General features: G+C 54.2%; 1 protein-coding gene across 1 annotated transcript in view; it reads right to left on the bottom strand.

Annotated features, from left to right (window-relative positions):
• Window positions 1–416: 416 nt before the first annotated feature.
• MED27 (mediator complex subunit 27) overlaps window positions 417–15981 on the bottom strand; it is a 199740-nt gene continuing 184175 nt past the window's right edge. Inside the window, exons 7-8 of the mRNA XM_032634850.1 lie at window positions 3138–3215; window positions 417–977 (exon numbers count right to left, since the gene is read on the bottom strand). Of these exons, the coding sequence (XP_032490741.1) occupies window positions 843–977; window positions 3138–3215 (213 nt within the window). The 3' untranslated portion in view covers window positions 417–842. The remainder of the gene's footprint in view (window positions 978–3137; window positions 3216–15981) is intronic.

Here is a 15981-nt window from a genome sequence, read left to right as displayed (position 1 = left end):
CAAGCCGCTGAAATGTCTTTGAAATGGAATATTTGCCAACACTTCGCTCTCTCCCGAAAGCAAGAAACAGGGAAATGTGTCCTCAAAAAGAAGTATTTCAGGGCTTCCCTGGTGGCGCAGTGGTTGAGAGTCCGCCTGCCGACGCAGGGGACACGGGTTCGTGCCCCGGTCCGGGAAGATCCCACATGCCGCGGAGCGGCTGGGCCCGTGAGCCATGGCCGCTGAGCCTGTGCTCCGCAACGGGAGAGACCACAACAGTGAGAGGCCCGTGTACTGCAAAAAAAAAAAATAAATAAAAGAATTATTTCAAACGCAGACATTACTAAGTTATTTTTCCTTCAAAAGGCCCAGATCTGCTCACATGTTCACGGAACTGAATGTAAAAGGTACTTTAAGAAACTGGAGACAAAGCCTTGTCCTGGGTACAAACGGTTTATTGCTTATAAAAATAAGTTATGGAATAAAACAAAATACTGAGCACGACACAAAGGCTCATTCCAACTATAAAATGACTTAGAACACGGATCCAGGCGGGTCGATGGACTAGTACTGCGAACATATACGGGAGAACATGCTGTCTAACTTCCTTATAGTGAGTCCTAAGACGGTCCCTTTGCCTTCTACACGCCAGCTCAGGTGTACAACAGTCCCATTAACAGAGACGGAGTCTGCTCTTCAAGAAGCTCGGCCTTAGCGCACGACATGCTGTTTTGCGGAAGCGAGCGGGCGGCGGTACTGCTATCCGGGCCGCAAAGACACGTCTGAGCCATCGCTATGACTGAGGGCTTGTCTGGGAAGGTGCTGGATGGGGGTCTGTGGGCTGGCCCGGGGCTGGGGAAGGGTTACTGCCGGCAGGTGTCGTGGAAGGCTTCGAGGGTTCGGAAATCCCTCCACGTCGGGGGAAGGCCATCTTGCAGAAACTTCCCGCAGCGCTGGCACGGGGCCTGGAACAGCTTTATGTAACTTCTTAACCAGGTCTAAAAAGAGAAGTGAGGAGAGAAATGACAGAAATGGGATCCGGGTGCTTCGGATGTCATCCTTCCTGTCAAGCCTAACCATCACCAGGATAGAGAGCCTGAGTTGGCTGTGACCCCCAAGAGGCGCCCTGTGACTTTTCAGCAAACTCTGTGCAGAACCCACAAGGTCACAGCACTGCCGATGCTCAGTCCTGGTGCCCCGGGCCCCTCCCAACTAAGGGGATTTTAAAATAGAAATCCCTACTCTCAGGCAGGCGGCACTCCCGGAGGAGCAGCCGTGAACCACGGCACAACCTCACGGCCCGGCGGGGGCATAACCACATTTCCTCTGAGTCCCGAACGTCAGCATCGATCCTCTCCTTGTTCACCACCCAGAGGTGGCCACAGACACGTGCGGAGAAAGGGTGAGTGGAGAATTCCCCACTAAGGTCAACGTGCCTTCCTTCTGATCTGGTTTCAGAGGTCACCACTCGCTGTCACAGCGTGGCCCGACACACCTGGGGGGAGGGCAGGGACAACCTGGTGCCACCAAGTAACATAATGAATGGCAAGTACACACCGGAGGGGTTCAGAGTGCAGAGGTCCTTCGGGCATCATACATAAGGGTGAGACTCTCATAACTCAATTCTCAAACTCAAGGAGACTCACAACCGTACCAACCCAAGCCCACAGCAACGGGCCAGCGAGTGAGGCGAGCTCCCGCTGTGACGGGGGTGTGCGAATCTTGTCATTTAACATCCTCCTGAATCAGGCAAGAGGAAACTGCTCTTTGGAGCGGTCGGCCGAGTGGACGGATACAAACGCTTCTGCTTCAGCACAGCTGCCTTCCTGGTGGCAGACCGTGGCTCACCCACCCTGTCCCCCTTCCAGAGGCTAGGGTTCAAGGTTTTGGCAATAAACATGAGGATGTCAGTGGATCATTCAGTCAAACTATTTATTCTTCCTAAACCCCAAAGTCAGTTACCAAAGGGGAACTGGGCATTACCACATGTCAGGTTAAAGAGCAAGTCTTTCGATCCATCCAAAAAGGAAGTGCCCGCTAGAGATAGCCAACTGAAACAGTTCTCTCTACACGAGAGCGCCTCTGTGCGACGGCTCCGCTGAGCCCCAGGTCTACTTCTTCAGCCTCCCCAGCATGTGAGCCCATCAATGAGCCGGGCTGTATTTTCTGAGAAATGAACTACAGGCTCCTAGAAGCTTAACTGCGGCAGCAAACGTGACGAGGTGGATCGGACGCGCGGAACTCCGCCTGGATGTCGGCACTGAGCAGCGCCTGCTGACGCGCCCATTTGCCGAGTATGTTCTCTAACGGGCAGCCTTACTGGCCGGAGTTGACATGGGGCAGCCTTACCGGCCGGAGTTGACATGGGGCAGCCTTACCGGCCGGAGTTGAGATGGGGCAGCCTTACCGGCCGGACTTGAGATGGGAGCGTTAGCGGCAGGGAGAGACGGAGCCTAGCGACGTGAGAGCACGAAGTCCCGTCAGCGTGGCACTGAAACAGCTGGCCACGTCTGCCAGGATACGGTGGGGCCAGTTGTTGGCCCTGCTGAGACGGACTGGAGGGCATGTGATCAATCAATGAATTGGCTCCAGGTGGGAGCCGGGGGCAGAGGGAGTCCTGACGTGCAGGACCGATCTCCAGCACGTGAATATCCTGGTTCAATGTCAAGTCACCGATGGCCGAACAACCAGCTCGAGAAATTCTGAACATTAAACGAGAGCTGGTGGGAGCCGACCCCAGTACACCGGGGGGATGGCTGTTTCTGGGTCACTCCCCATCCTGAGCTCTGACCTGGAAGTCTAAGGAGTAGGGGTCCTGGAGGAACGGTGTCACGGTACCTGCTCAGCGCCAAGCACAGGGCCCAGCACAGATCAGGAGCTCGATAAATACCTACTGATTAAATCAACGTTGGAAACTGTGCTGGAAGGTCACTTCTGAAACCACCATGTGTTCGGCAATGATAGGCAACACCAGCTAATTAAGCAGGACATGGTTTCTCCTAGATCTCTTCCCAGTTGAAAGGAAGTATCATTTCCAAACTGGACCGTCTCCCCCCTGCGAGGCCCTTGCAAGCTAAAGACGGTCCAGCTACCTTCCGAGCTGCCTGTTCTCACTTAAGGAGCCAAGGCTCAAGGATTTGACTCCTTAAGCCACTTACCATGAAGGATCGGACCACGACGTCGGGCATCTGGGGCAGCTGGTAGTGGAGCAGGGCGGTGGTGGCATGGTCCGTCACCTGGGAACCAAGGACAATACCTGGGTTAGAGCTACTCGGAACCAGCACAGAGAAAACAAGATGAAGGCGCTCTTTTTATATGACGTCTCGTGGAGGAAAAGACATCTAATAAAATCTGAAGGTTGAAAATTAGTTAGCAAAGTTGGGGGCAGGGAAGGGAGGGGAGATGCGTTGTAAGCAGACAGGACACAGGTAGTCAGGCCCGGAAGCAAGCGAAGTGTGGAAACTTCCAGCAACTCCAGACAGGCTGCGGCACCTGAGAGAGGCGTGGCCAGACGTCAGCGGAGAGGTAAAGAGATGGCAGATCACAGCCGGCTTTATAAGCCCCGCCACTGCATGAAACACCACCTGGACGCAGAGGCTCGTTTCCAACTGTCCATATTCGACTTCATCTTTACCCGGGAGCAGTTTTCCTGCCGGCGTAACGGCTTTCTACTTCCTTTAATTTCCATTCTGGCTCATAATTTGTAGCCATACAGATTCTGTGACTGTGACCCTGATCATTTCTGATGATCTCTCCCTGAGGCCTCACAGATCCTGCTGTTACCTTTCTGAAAAACCGTGTCACTCCCAGTGTGGTCCCCTGTCTGACCAGCTCCCTGAAAGCTGTGGTCTACTGGGCCATACCCACTGACCCATAACTCCCCCAGCAGGGCCAAGGGCATGACTGCTTTAAATTCACTACAGGCATCTGGGGACCAGATAACAACGTGCACTAGGTTTAAGTCCCAGCTGTCTGCTGACCTGATCCAACTACTCGATCCCTCTGGGTCTCAGTGTCCCTCCTGAAAGGCAAAGGGTTCGTCTAAGATCCCCTGTAGTTCTGAAATATGATGATACCATGGATTGCTGAGGCCTGCCATCCATCACCAAATTAACAGATTATTCCTAATTTGATAGTTCATTAGGGGGGGTCTTGCCATTACAAATGTTGTGGTCAAAAAGCAAAACGAACCCCCCCCCCCACCCCCGATAAAATGATTAACTTTGTGAACAAGAGTGAACACGGTGTGCTGACGGGCTTTGGCAGCAGTTAAGCAAACTGACCAGGTGGAAACCAGCAGGGCTGGTCCAGGTCCCGCATGGGGAGCTGCAAATGATCCAGAAATTAGTCCAGCTGTGTGTCCACACCCAAGGCCAGAGAGGCTACACCCTGAAGAGGATGCAGGCTCCCCAGTTCACCGAACGTCTAAGATGCGATTTCCCCTGGGATAAGATGGCCATGCACGTGAAATGCTTACCCTCCAGCCGTGCCTCAGGCCTGCCTGCCCCCTCTCTTCTGCTCTCCCCGGCCCCTGGACTGGCCCTCTTTCCTTCTGGACTTTCATGGCCTGCCTGGCGGCTGGTGAACCCCACTGGACGATCAGCTCTGTGCAGGCAGGGATCACGCTCATCCAGTTCATGCTGTGTCCCCAAGGCCTAGAATATCACCTGGCATCTAGCAGGTGCTCAATACATATTACTTAAAAATGGCCACTCATCAAAGGCCGCATACCAGAAACACCTGTACTGGCTTTCTTGCAAATACAGCAACGGTTCACATATCCAACATTGCTGAGAAATTCTTACCCAAATGACTTTCAAGATAAATGGCACTTATTCCTTCAAGTGCAAAGACTATTTTTATTTTAAGCGTTTTTGACAGACAGCTTTCTAAAATGAGCAATGCTTAAAAAAAAAAAAAACAGTAGAATGATAACTTGGCAAAATGGCGGGTAGTGATTGGTGGGGTGAAATGAACGGCTACAAAATGCAGCAAAGCAAACTGGGCCCCGATGATACCTGCTGAAAGCCTGGTTCTTACCCATCAAGATGCCTTGCTAAAAAAAAAAAAAAAAAACCCACACAAGTGCCATTTATAGGCTGATAAGACATTCCTTACAAATCACATGTGCTGTTACAGAAAAAGCCAAGTTTCCAGAGAATTCCTTCTCCTGCCCCTACTGTTTATTCTACAAGCCTCTTAGAAGCCCCACCCTGCATACAAGCGCGCAGAGCAGGTGTGCCGTGTTTCCGCTGTCCCGCAGCTGCGGCAGTGCTCCTTTCCCAAGATGCAGAGGATCCATCTCCAGTCCCTGGACGAGGCTAGATCCGTCCATTCTGGCACCTCGGGCACCTGGCCTGGGGCCCGATTTCCCAAACACACGGATCGCCCAGAGGCCACGTCCGAGGCTGGGAGGCTTTGTTTGCATGTTTTCTTTTTACAATTTTAAGCACGGATGACCAACGTTTAAAATTCAGAAAATGTCCCCTAACTTGGATCCTCGGCTTCTCAACACATTGGAAGATCTGGGGGCAGTAACAGTGCACCTGCCTGATGGGTTGCTAATGAAGATTAAATCAGTGCAACCATATGATGGGCCCTGTGACTGTGTCCTGGCCCTGCCCACTGGCCCCCACGGATCCAAGTGGCCACCATCAGCGGGAGATAAGGAGGGGCAGTGCCTCTGGGCAGGGCAGGTACCTGCAGTTCGCTCTGTGTGCCCAGTCTCACACCCAGCCCGCTTCCCTCGTGCTACCTGCCTGGCACCTGTGGCCTGTGGATTTTAGGGCCTTTACCCAAACAGCGCCAAGCATCTCTGCCCCTCATCCTCCTGTTCGCTGGGTGCCTGGCGGGGCAAACCTGTGCTCATCTACCCCTCCCTTCCTTAGCTGGCCTCTGGACTTGACCTCTCCTGGCTGACTTTTGATAACTGCATGGTGCTAAGCCAGCCAAGGCATCATGTTAATTACAGGGGCATCTAAGGCGCTCTTTCAGACCTGTTCCTCCTGTGTTTGTTTTCAGCAATGACCGGCCATCCACTCAGCAGCCTAAGCTGGAAACCTGGGCTTTTCCTCCCACTCGTACTCAAGCAGCCTCTTGCATTATAGCTCATTTATCTGGAATCCCTCTACTTTTTCCAAGTCCACTGTCTAAGCTTCCGCCTCTTCCTGTCGGGATGACCAGAAGAGCCCCAACTGGTTTCCTCTGGCTGTGGCACCCAGAGGGGGTGTTCTGTGGCAAGGGGTCAAGTCTGTGGCTCTGGAGGTGTAAACTCTGGCTCTACCTCTTCCAGCAATGCCACCTTAGGCAAGTTACTTCATCTTTCTTAGCTGCAGTTTTCCCATCTGGAACAGCGTGATAATAACAAACATTACCCATCACCGGGGATAATTGTGAGGGTTAAATAAAATAACGTGTGCATGCTGTTCAATAAATATTAGTGATTATTATTACTAAGCTGTAAATCTAACGATGTCACTTCCCCACTGAAAACCCTTTCAGAGCATGTGAATGCACTCAGGGTAGAATCCAAAAGTGCAGACGTGCAGGACCTGGTCCGGCCTCCTCTCCCTTCCCCCTCCCACTTCTGAGAACGTTTCAGCTCCGTGTGCTCCACCTCCTCCCCTCCCTCCCCTCCCCTCCCTCCTCCTCTCCCCTCTCCTCTCCTCCCTCCTCCTCTCCCCTCCCCTCCCTCCTCCTCTCCCCTCCCCTCCCTCCTCCTCTCCCCTCCCCTCCCCTCCCTCCTCCTCTCCCCTCTCCTCTCCTCCCTCCTCCTCTCCCCTCCCCTCCCTCCTCCTCTCCCCTCCCCTCCCTCCTCCTCTCCCCTCCCCTCCCCTCCCTCCTCCTCTCCCCTCCCATCCCCTCCCTCTTCCCCCCTCCCCTCCCCTCCCCCTGCTTGGCTCCTCTTCCTCTTTCTGGGCCTGGTCTAGATCCTTGTGCTTCCTGAGCGGGTCATGTCCCTTTACTCAGACCTTGTCTTTCATAGCATTCCTCACAACTGAGCTTGTATAATTTTTTTTTTTTTTGCAGTTTGGGTTTAGTGTCAGTTTCCCTAACTTGGCTGTGAACTCTGAGAGGCGAGACACCATGTCTGCCTAGTGCCTGACACAGAGGTTTTCGAGTCGTGTGTTGACTGAACGGATGATCCCTTCTGTCTCTGAGACGTCCAGGGAGACTGGCTCATGTGAGGTTTGGGGACGGAGACAAGGGCCTTAGCGGGGTGGAGAGTGGGAGACAGGAGCTAAGGACGCTGGACCCTGGTCTACCCTTACTCTGCTGGGAATCTTGACCTTCCATCTGCTGGGAGTTGCTGGGGTTCACTGGCCGGTTCTTCCCTCCTTCCTGGCACGGGGGAACTTTCTGGTCTCTCCTGGAGTTGGGCCACGGGGCTAGCTCTGACGGAAGCATCAGGAAGCGGAAGGGGCGTGTGCTACTTCCACAGGAGATGGTGAAGAGCAGATGTGGACCCTCCAAAACCCCCCCTCCCCCTGCAGTGCTGGGAGCCACACCCTCAGACGGTACATCTGCAGGGCGGCAGAGCTTCCGTGAAGTCGGGCCCCAGAGTGATTGCGCGGAACCCAGCCCTCCGACAGCTCGGGATGGGGGTATGGTGGGAGCAAGAAATAAACGTTTACTGTTTGAACAAGAAAAACTAGGAGGTCTGTTTGTTACAGTAGCCTTCTCTCTCCTCTTCAGACCGAAATACTGTACCCTCCTTGGATTATTCATTTCCCGTCTAAAAGATGAGCCATGGCCTTTGCCAGGTCCACGGGTCCCGTAAGTGGCGGCACACACAAGTCCAAGCTGCGACCTAGGAAGCCTCCAGAATTGGGGCCGCGTGAAATGTGGTTCACGGACCAGTAGCAGCAGCATCACCTAAGAACGTGCTGGAAATGTGAGTTCTTGGGCCCCAGTGTAGACCTGGAATCGGAATCTCTGGGTTGGGGCCCAGAAATCAAGCCGGCCTCTCCAGCTATTCTCAGCGATGCTAAAATGCAGAAAGATGCAACTGTTACTTGGCACCCAGATCCCCTGGGGATCCTGCTACCGAGCAGCTGTGAATTACACAGGTAGGTGTGGGGTGGAGCTGAGACCGGGCACTTCCAACAGACCCCAGGCCTGCCCCTGCTGCGGCGGAGGGGCCATGGGCCGCTCAGGGGGCTGAGGATTCTGGGCCCTACAGGGAAAAGGCACTTCATTCTGGGGCACGACACAAAGGACTACAAACCCAAAGGAGAGCTTGTCTTTTTCATGAGTCACAATGAACCATACTACCCAAATTTCATAATGGTGCTGTGGAAGGAGGGGCTGGGCGTGGTAGTGGTGAAGTATTTTCACAGCGGGTGGCGGTGGGTTGGTAGGGTTTTCCTTCCTTCTGAAAGGTGCTCCTTCAGGACTGCGGGATAATTTTATTAACCTATGGGAGCCACATTAATGAGAGCTTATGATGTCTGTGTCCTGCTCATTCAATCCCCACAGTAGCTGAGGCGGGTGCTCCTCTGGGTCCATTTTAGAGACGAGGAAATGGGGACTTACAGAGCTTGGGAAGATGCCCCGGGCCACACAGCTGGCGAGCAGCAATGGGTACGTGGGCCCAGACCCCGCAGGCCCAAGCCTACACCGCCTCCCTCCTAAGACACCCTGGCCAGCTCTCCGGTTTGCTGATACAGGCGCACGTCCCAGGGGCCCCGGTGCCATCTGCCCACCACCTCCCAGCCCCAAAGTCTAAGGCAAGCCAGAGGCCCACTGCCAGGTGCAGGTTAGACCTGCAAATGTGGCTGCTGGGTAACAGGCTTCTCAAGAGCAGAAAAAACGGAATTAGCTAGAAAACGTGCTTCTCCAGAAACGGCTGGAGTCACGCACCAAAGCTCTGTTTTGGCATCTGGCTCCCAGGCAGGGCACGGAATCAGTTTGTACATGACTGGGCGGGCAACCTGGCCAAATTCAGCCTCTGTCTTTAAAAGGCCCAGTATGTTCTCTTAATTGCCAAATGGTGGCAGCTTTTTCTAGTGCCGACATGATCGTTTAGTTTCTTCAACTTCCCATCGCCAATTACAGAAATATTTTAATAGAAGGAAACAAAGCTAATTTGCTCTTACGTTTTCCCTCCCTCCCTCCCAAACTTCCCCCGACTGGTTTTCAGGTTCCCGTGGCTGAACTCCAAAGCAGCAGGTAAGACATGGTTGTCAGATGTTGGAGAAATTCACCTGCAATGATCTTCCTTTTTGTCAAAGCATTCCACCTTCAATATTTTTTTGTTTCCCGCTTTTCAACAACAAAGTTGTTTTTTTTTTTGCTCAGCATCCAAGATGTGGGAAAAAAACAGGCCTGGGGCAACAACAAAAAATTGCTATTAACTAATTTAAATCGACTCTGGACCAGTCTGGCCTCGGTTCGGGTCCCATTGTGATGCTGAGCTAATGAGATTCCCCTGGGAGATGAAAGCCTCCCTGTCTGGCAGCTGAGGCCACAGAAGGGCACTAATGCTCCCGAGAAAGGGAGGCCATTCATCCACCAGTGAGTGCTGGTTTGAAAAGAGCTCCGAAAAGATCAAAGCAGATGGCGAACCCAAGGAAAGAGGGAGGAGAAGACATGAAAGTTAACAATCAGCCAGGGAGACAGGGGATGCGGCAAAGAGGAGTGGGGTGGGGGGGAGAGGCCGGGGCCGGAGACTGTGCTGAAACCAGCAAGGGCGGGAAGAGGGCGCGCACAGAAAAACAGGGCGACTCCAAGGAGTACGCAGACACTGGGGACTTCGCCAAGAAATGTCCCGTTTCATCTCAAGGCAAAGAAAAACTGCAGATGCTCTGGCTTCGTCTGGGGTGGGCACCTCCTCCCCCTCAACCCCGTCCCAAGGCTGGACTGCAGGTGATTTATTTACTTAAAGGAGGGTGGCATTTCTATTGCTGCCAACACACCCACTTTGCTTTATGAAACTTACTTTCAGTTTTCTCCTCCACCAACCAGGGCTTACTGAAATTCCCTCTCCTCCAGGCTCAAAGAGGCAGAGAAAGAAGGTCTTCCAGCACCCAAACTGATGGGGAACCCAGCTCGGAAAGGGAGAAAGGAATCTTTCAAGAGACCTTGGAACAGCTGCCGGTCAACACACTTAAGAAGACTCCAGTCAAAACACGTCCCCAAAACTCCTCCACCATACTGTGTGCAAAGAGCTTCTGACGCCTAGAAGGTCCTTCGGAGGTCAGGAGTTATTTTAGCTGAACCCTAATGCAACCGCCTGCGCTAATGGCAGGTTTCCAAGTCGACGTCTACTGAGCACCAGCTCTGAGCGAGGGCTGGTCTACACCACGCGGCCCAGTGAGGAGCCTGGGCTTTGGGGCCAGACTGCAGGAATTTGCAGTCACTTAAGAGCCGGGTGACCTTGGACAACGATTAAATGGGTCAGTGCAGGGAAAGTGCTTGAACAGTGCTTGACAAATGGCAAACACCCACCAAATGGGAGTCATCCTATCTCTTCCTCACCATCCCCACAACCTTGTGATGGCACTACAAATGGAAGACAACTTCCACTCCAAGTGAGGGAGCAAAGTCACAGGGAGGTTAAGTGACCTGCCCAAGCCAAGCAGCAGAGCAGGGCCCTAGGCCTTCGGGGGACAGAGGCTGTGGGAGTGTGTGGGAAGGTGGCACATGAGGCCATCTCCTCCCTACTAGGGAACGGACCGCAAGACTCTTAGGGTAGAGGTGGGACTCAGTCCCAAGTCCGTTCGCTTACACCTCAGCTCTTACCACGTACACAGCTGTCCCTCTGCCTCACTACCAAAAGCTTCTGCCATCTTACTCAACCACCTACCCTGAACCCATCCCGACGCAGGACCCTCAAGAAGATCTCAAGACTGAGTGAGTCTCCCTGCCTCGCAGAATGACAGGAGGAAACGGGCAAATGAAAGCCGGCAGTGTTAAGTCAGGTGGGCAGGCATACTACTCAAGGCAGATCAAAAGTACAGCCTAAGGGGGTGGGGTGTGCTAAGAAAAGGGGGAAATCCCGCTGTTGTAGTGATGGCTTTGGCATACAGAGCCCACTCTTCTTCCCACCTGGGCCCTCCTTGAGCTGTGAGGGCAAAGAGAACGGCTTCATGTCCAGCAAGACTATTTTCTGCTGAAGGTCAGCCCCTCAGAGCCTGGGTTTTATGGCGGCCAGACAGACTGTTCCTTATCCACAAGGGAAGAACAAAGGACAGAGTGGTGGTACACAGAAAGGATCAGTGAGACGCAGGGATGGGACCAAAACTCTCCTAATATATTATCACCCCCCAGCAGTTTCCTCTTTTAAAAAGCAACAATGTGTTGTATTTCTTGGTGGCCCAGGGACTGTCCTCGGGGATTCCTGAGTCCACTAAGGTTGTAGGCATCGTCCTGACTCTGTGCGGGCTTCCAGGCTGGAGGGGAGAGCTTGCAGTGCAGCAGAGGTGAGGCGTACAGACTCTGGAGGCGGGCTGCCGGGCACCACCCCCCAGCTTCTGGAAGGCTGTCTAGGCTGGGGGCCAGGACCTGTGCTGTTAAAAAGTTCCCCCGGGGGATCCTGATGTCAGCAGTGTTGGGGAACCACAGGTGAACGGGCCGCTGCAGGTCTCTGCCCACTTCCCACCACCAGGGGGCAGGACTGCAGCCACACAGCGCGGGGTGGGAGCTGAGCCTGGACACTGGCTCCAGCAGCTAGGTGGCGCTCTTCCCAATGCAACGGACTAACGGCACTGAGTACATTATCTTACCTGCCAGCACGCAGCCCACGAAGCCCAAGCCCTCCCTGGCTGAGCTAGGAGAGCTGGGGCCTCTGCCTATTAAAAGTATGTCCCGCAAGGTTAATAAATAGGAAAAGTTAAGCACAAGTGTTTAGAAGTTGCTTATTTAAAAGAGAAGTCTGGTAGAGACCCAGATCTGGCTCTCCTCCAGTCAATACCTGCTTCCACATACTATGAAGACGAGCTTCTCTCTGGCCTGTATTAATGTGAACAAAAGGGAAAGAAGACCCGGAGCCGTCGGGAGGCCGGGGTACAGTCCTGGGTTCACCACCAATTATCTGGGTGACCCTGGCCGCATCACTCCCCGCGCTGGCCCTTGGTAAAACAGCACGGGGCTGCGATCATTGGACGCCTCAAGGTCTAGGTTTTCAGTGGACACCACTGCAGGGCCTGCCTGCACGCCCCGCCCCCCCCCAGGGTACCTCAGTGCCGAGCTCCACCCTCAGGCCAACCATCGTCAAGTGAAAGCCCTTTGTTCTTTTAAAAAGGACACGCTAATCCCAGCAGGGGGCAGGGGCACCAGGTTCCTGTCCCCCTCCACCTGCTGCTCTGATGTGATGTCACGGGGTTCTCAATTTCTGGGCCAGTTACCAAGAGCTCAGAACCAGGGAGACGATCAGCACAGCACTATTCTTGGGAACCTCTTCCCATCTCGGTGGGTTTCAAAGAGACTCTGGAGCGCAAACTAACAGGCAGCAAAGCCAGACATTTGTTACTTAGTCGCACACATGCTGGTCCTGCAAGTCAAAGAAATATAAATAAACTTTCATCTGCTGGATATGCTTTAATGCTATACAAGGAGATCAATCCAAGAGTTTGGGTCTCTACTCCGGGGTTTGCCAAAGACAGACCCACCCCTGACGAGAGGGACACTAGGAATCTCTCCAAAGGAGAAAATTCTTTGTGGGTCTGGGAGTCAAAGATGTGAACCTAGTGTGTTAAATGTTTAAAGAGACAGCAACCCTGCCAGCAATGCTGCTCCAAGGATGAGCACTGGTTTTATGAAGAATATTTAAAACAGCCCCAGAAGTACTCATTTCATGAAAAGAGGAACCATGGTTATTTCAAAATTGAAGGCTATGAAGCCAGTCCTGAAAGTGCTGGGGGCAATGGGGAGCAGTGCAGAGACTGGCTTCTAAAACTGGGAAAAAAGTCCAGGAGAGCGGAAACATGGGGCTTTAGTTTTTATTATGCAGCTGGAGTCTCTAATCTGTACCCTGGATTTGTGTGCCACGGGTTCGGCAGGCTGAGAGGCCCAAGGAGGAAGCATCACGGTCCAGGGGGACTAGGGATTTACTTAGACAGGATCAATACTTCCTTCTCTGCTGATGAAGGAGTCATTTGCATGGGCTCTGAAGGGCTTAAAACTGTCCACCGGAGCCTGGCAGTGCCGCTCGGGATGAGACCAGGGGCAGGGCTGTCTGGGTTGGGACTGGGGAGGGGGAGACAGACACTGCTGCTCCATCCTGCTTCAAGCCCCTTGTCACAGCTTTGAGATCCAGCTCTGTCTGAGGAGGAGGATATCTCGTCTGTAAAGTGCAGAACATGGCCTGTGGCACAGAACAGGGCCTCCATAAAGGAGTTTCTGTTTGGCGTGAGGGGTTCCAACCCGACCCTCTTCAAAGTCCCAGCCAAGATGTCACTGATGCCCCAAAGGGAAGCCCCTCAACTCCCAGGACCCTTGAGAGCAGGCTGGGCGGATCCTCCAGAGGCAGCTGTGCCTCTCCCAGGTGTTAACGTGGGGTGCCAATTCCGTGAGGCAGGTACTCTTATGATCTCTGTTTACAGATGAGGGAACTGAGGCAAGTGAGGCCACACCGAGAGCAGTGGTCAGCTGGGGTCTGAACACGGGACAGCCCAGCTCCCAGCCACTGCCAGACCGCTCACTGGCGGGAACGTGACAGGAGGCCGGCCAGAACGGGGGAAGGGAGGGCGCTGGGTCTCACGGGGGGGCAGACAGACATCCTGCCAGGAAGGTGCCCTCAGCGGCGGGCGGCCTGTGGGGTGGTGGGAAGGGGCCCGGGAGGGCAGGAGGCTGGGCTTCCCAGAAGCGGCGGCTGGGATCTGACCCGGGGCACACGAGTCTCGGGCAACCCCTCAGGAAGAAAGAAGCTGCGAGATGAAGGCAAGTGCTCTGCGCCTCCCTAATGGCAGAGAACCACAGACCGCTTCCAGCGGCGGGCGAGTGGGCGTTCCGGCTCCACTCTCACCGTCAAACTGGGGCGTGAGGCTCTTGGTCATCGCCACCCTCTGCAGCGGTAGAGGGAGCCCTGCAGAGGGAAGGTGCTGGTATCAGAAGGCGAAAACAAGTGATCAAATCTACCCCGGGTTTCGGAGCTTGTGAATCTTCAAACACGACCCTTAGGAGACAAGGTGGTGATAAAGGCTCTTGAGCTGCAGCGTGAGTGGAGTGACCCCCCCGCCCCCCCGCCCTTCTCAGCTCCCAGGGACCTGGGCTAACCCTTCACAACGTCCCCTCCCCTCTTCCTTCTGCGGACCCAGCCCGGTCAGTGTGGTCCGGCTCTCAGGTTAGGAAGGGGCTGCCCTCCGGGATAACCCTGGAACTGTCCGTCGCCTTTCCTGTCCCGAAGCTTGTCCACAGCCCAATGCTTGGCTCCTGCAGAGTTGCCACCCATGCACGCCCTGCCCCGCCCCGCCACTGAGACCACGGACGGGAACCTCTCTTCCTTCGTGAAGCTGCCCCCCAGCCCTGCCACCGGTCAAAGTTGCTCCCTCGGCTTTCTGATTGGGGCTGCCAAGACACATGTGTGAGGCAGCGACAGAACACACAGACACAGGACACCAAGGCCACCATATACGGTCCATCATACGCAAGCTCTCCTCTTGGAGGAAGCTGGACAGCATTTGAGAGAAAAGGGGACCACGAGAGCAACGGGATCCAGAAAAAGCAAAGGGCCCTCCTACGACATGAGACCCCCTTTTGCAGGCTGAGGGGTCCCCTCTAGGCGCGGGGGCCTCTGCCGACGGCCTCATCTGGGCAGGGCAACCACCAAGGGCAAGGACAGAGATGTGGCCCGCTGCCTTCGGGCTCTCACCACAACCACAGCCTCCTCCGGGGCCTTATCCGTGCTGTTGGAAGAGGGGCTTCTGGAAGGAAATGGAAGTGAGCTGGCAGGAAGAAACTTGAGATGTTCTAGAGCATGAGATTGAGAAGAACTGAACGCCTGTTGACTGAGTCCCTCTGGTGACGTGCGACGCTAGAGCAGGTACAGACACTCAGCCACGTGGGGACAGCTCCCCTTCCCGGGGCTTGGAACGAGTAACAAGTTAGGTCTGCCACATACTATTTGGGCAGGCACTCAATTTCAGCCAGGTACTCAGTGTCTCCAACATTTCAGAGAATTGGTCCTTCTAGGGCTCACGCAATCCTGTCTATTGACAAGCACCGGCCGCTTGATAAAGTCTGCCCCACAGAGGCCAGTGTTTGTATCGAAGCATGAACGAGGGAGCGAAAAAATGAACGAATGAACGAACACAGGAATGAAAAAGCAGTGGTGGCCTGCTCAGAACATTATCCATCACCTGTCCACGGCTAAGCTCTGCACGGGACTGAAAGGGTTACTTTTGCCTCTGCTGCCTCTAGAATAATGACTGTGAACGAAGAACCGGACATCTGCAGCTACGACTTTTGTGCTTTGCCTCCAAGTGAAAGAGCTGCGACACAGGTGCCAGTCCCTCCGACACCATCTCTCTCGTCCCCACCTGCCCACCTGGGGCTGCACACACACACTCCAGCTCTTTCTTTGGCCTCCCTGCCAAGATTTAACGGAGTAAAAGTAGCTGCAGAGTTGCTCTGGCTCTTCCTAAGTTACTGGATGAAAATGCCCACTGTTTTGAAGTTAGGAGGTTAAAGATCAAAACAGTGAGCGCCCCTGCAGAGTTTAAATGTCAGAAAAATACGAACACGCTTGAAACCGTTCCCGGCTCTTTGTGATTCTGCCCTTTCAGACGGTGCCCCCTATTCCGAAGTTCCATTCTCTGAATCTGCTCTGCGGGAGGCTTGCTGGCTATAAAAAGCTCCTTTGCCCTAGGACCGAGTGCGGAGAGCCTCAGGGACACCGTGGTAAATGATGGGAGCCTGTCGGCAGCCGCGGCTCCACGGCCAGCTGTCCCCAGCCCTCCACCGCCGGGGAAGGGGGCTAATGAGGAAGAGGGAAAGGGCTTGCCGACAGTCCCCGTCACAGACAAAAGGCAGGTCGCGTTTAGCTTCATGCGGTAGGATCTG

The sequence above is a fragment of the Phocoena sinus genome, chromosome 6 (genome assembly GCF_008692025.1).
Source record: "Phocoena sinus isolate mPhoSin1 chromosome 6, mPhoSin1.pri, whole genome shotgun sequence".
Taxonomy (NCBI): Eukaryota; Metazoa; Chordata; class Mammalia; order Artiodactyla; family Phocoenidae; genus Phocoena; species Phocoena sinus.
The sequence above is the reverse complement of the archived record's forward strand: the minus strand, read 5'-3'. Positions and strand labels throughout refer to the sequence as shown.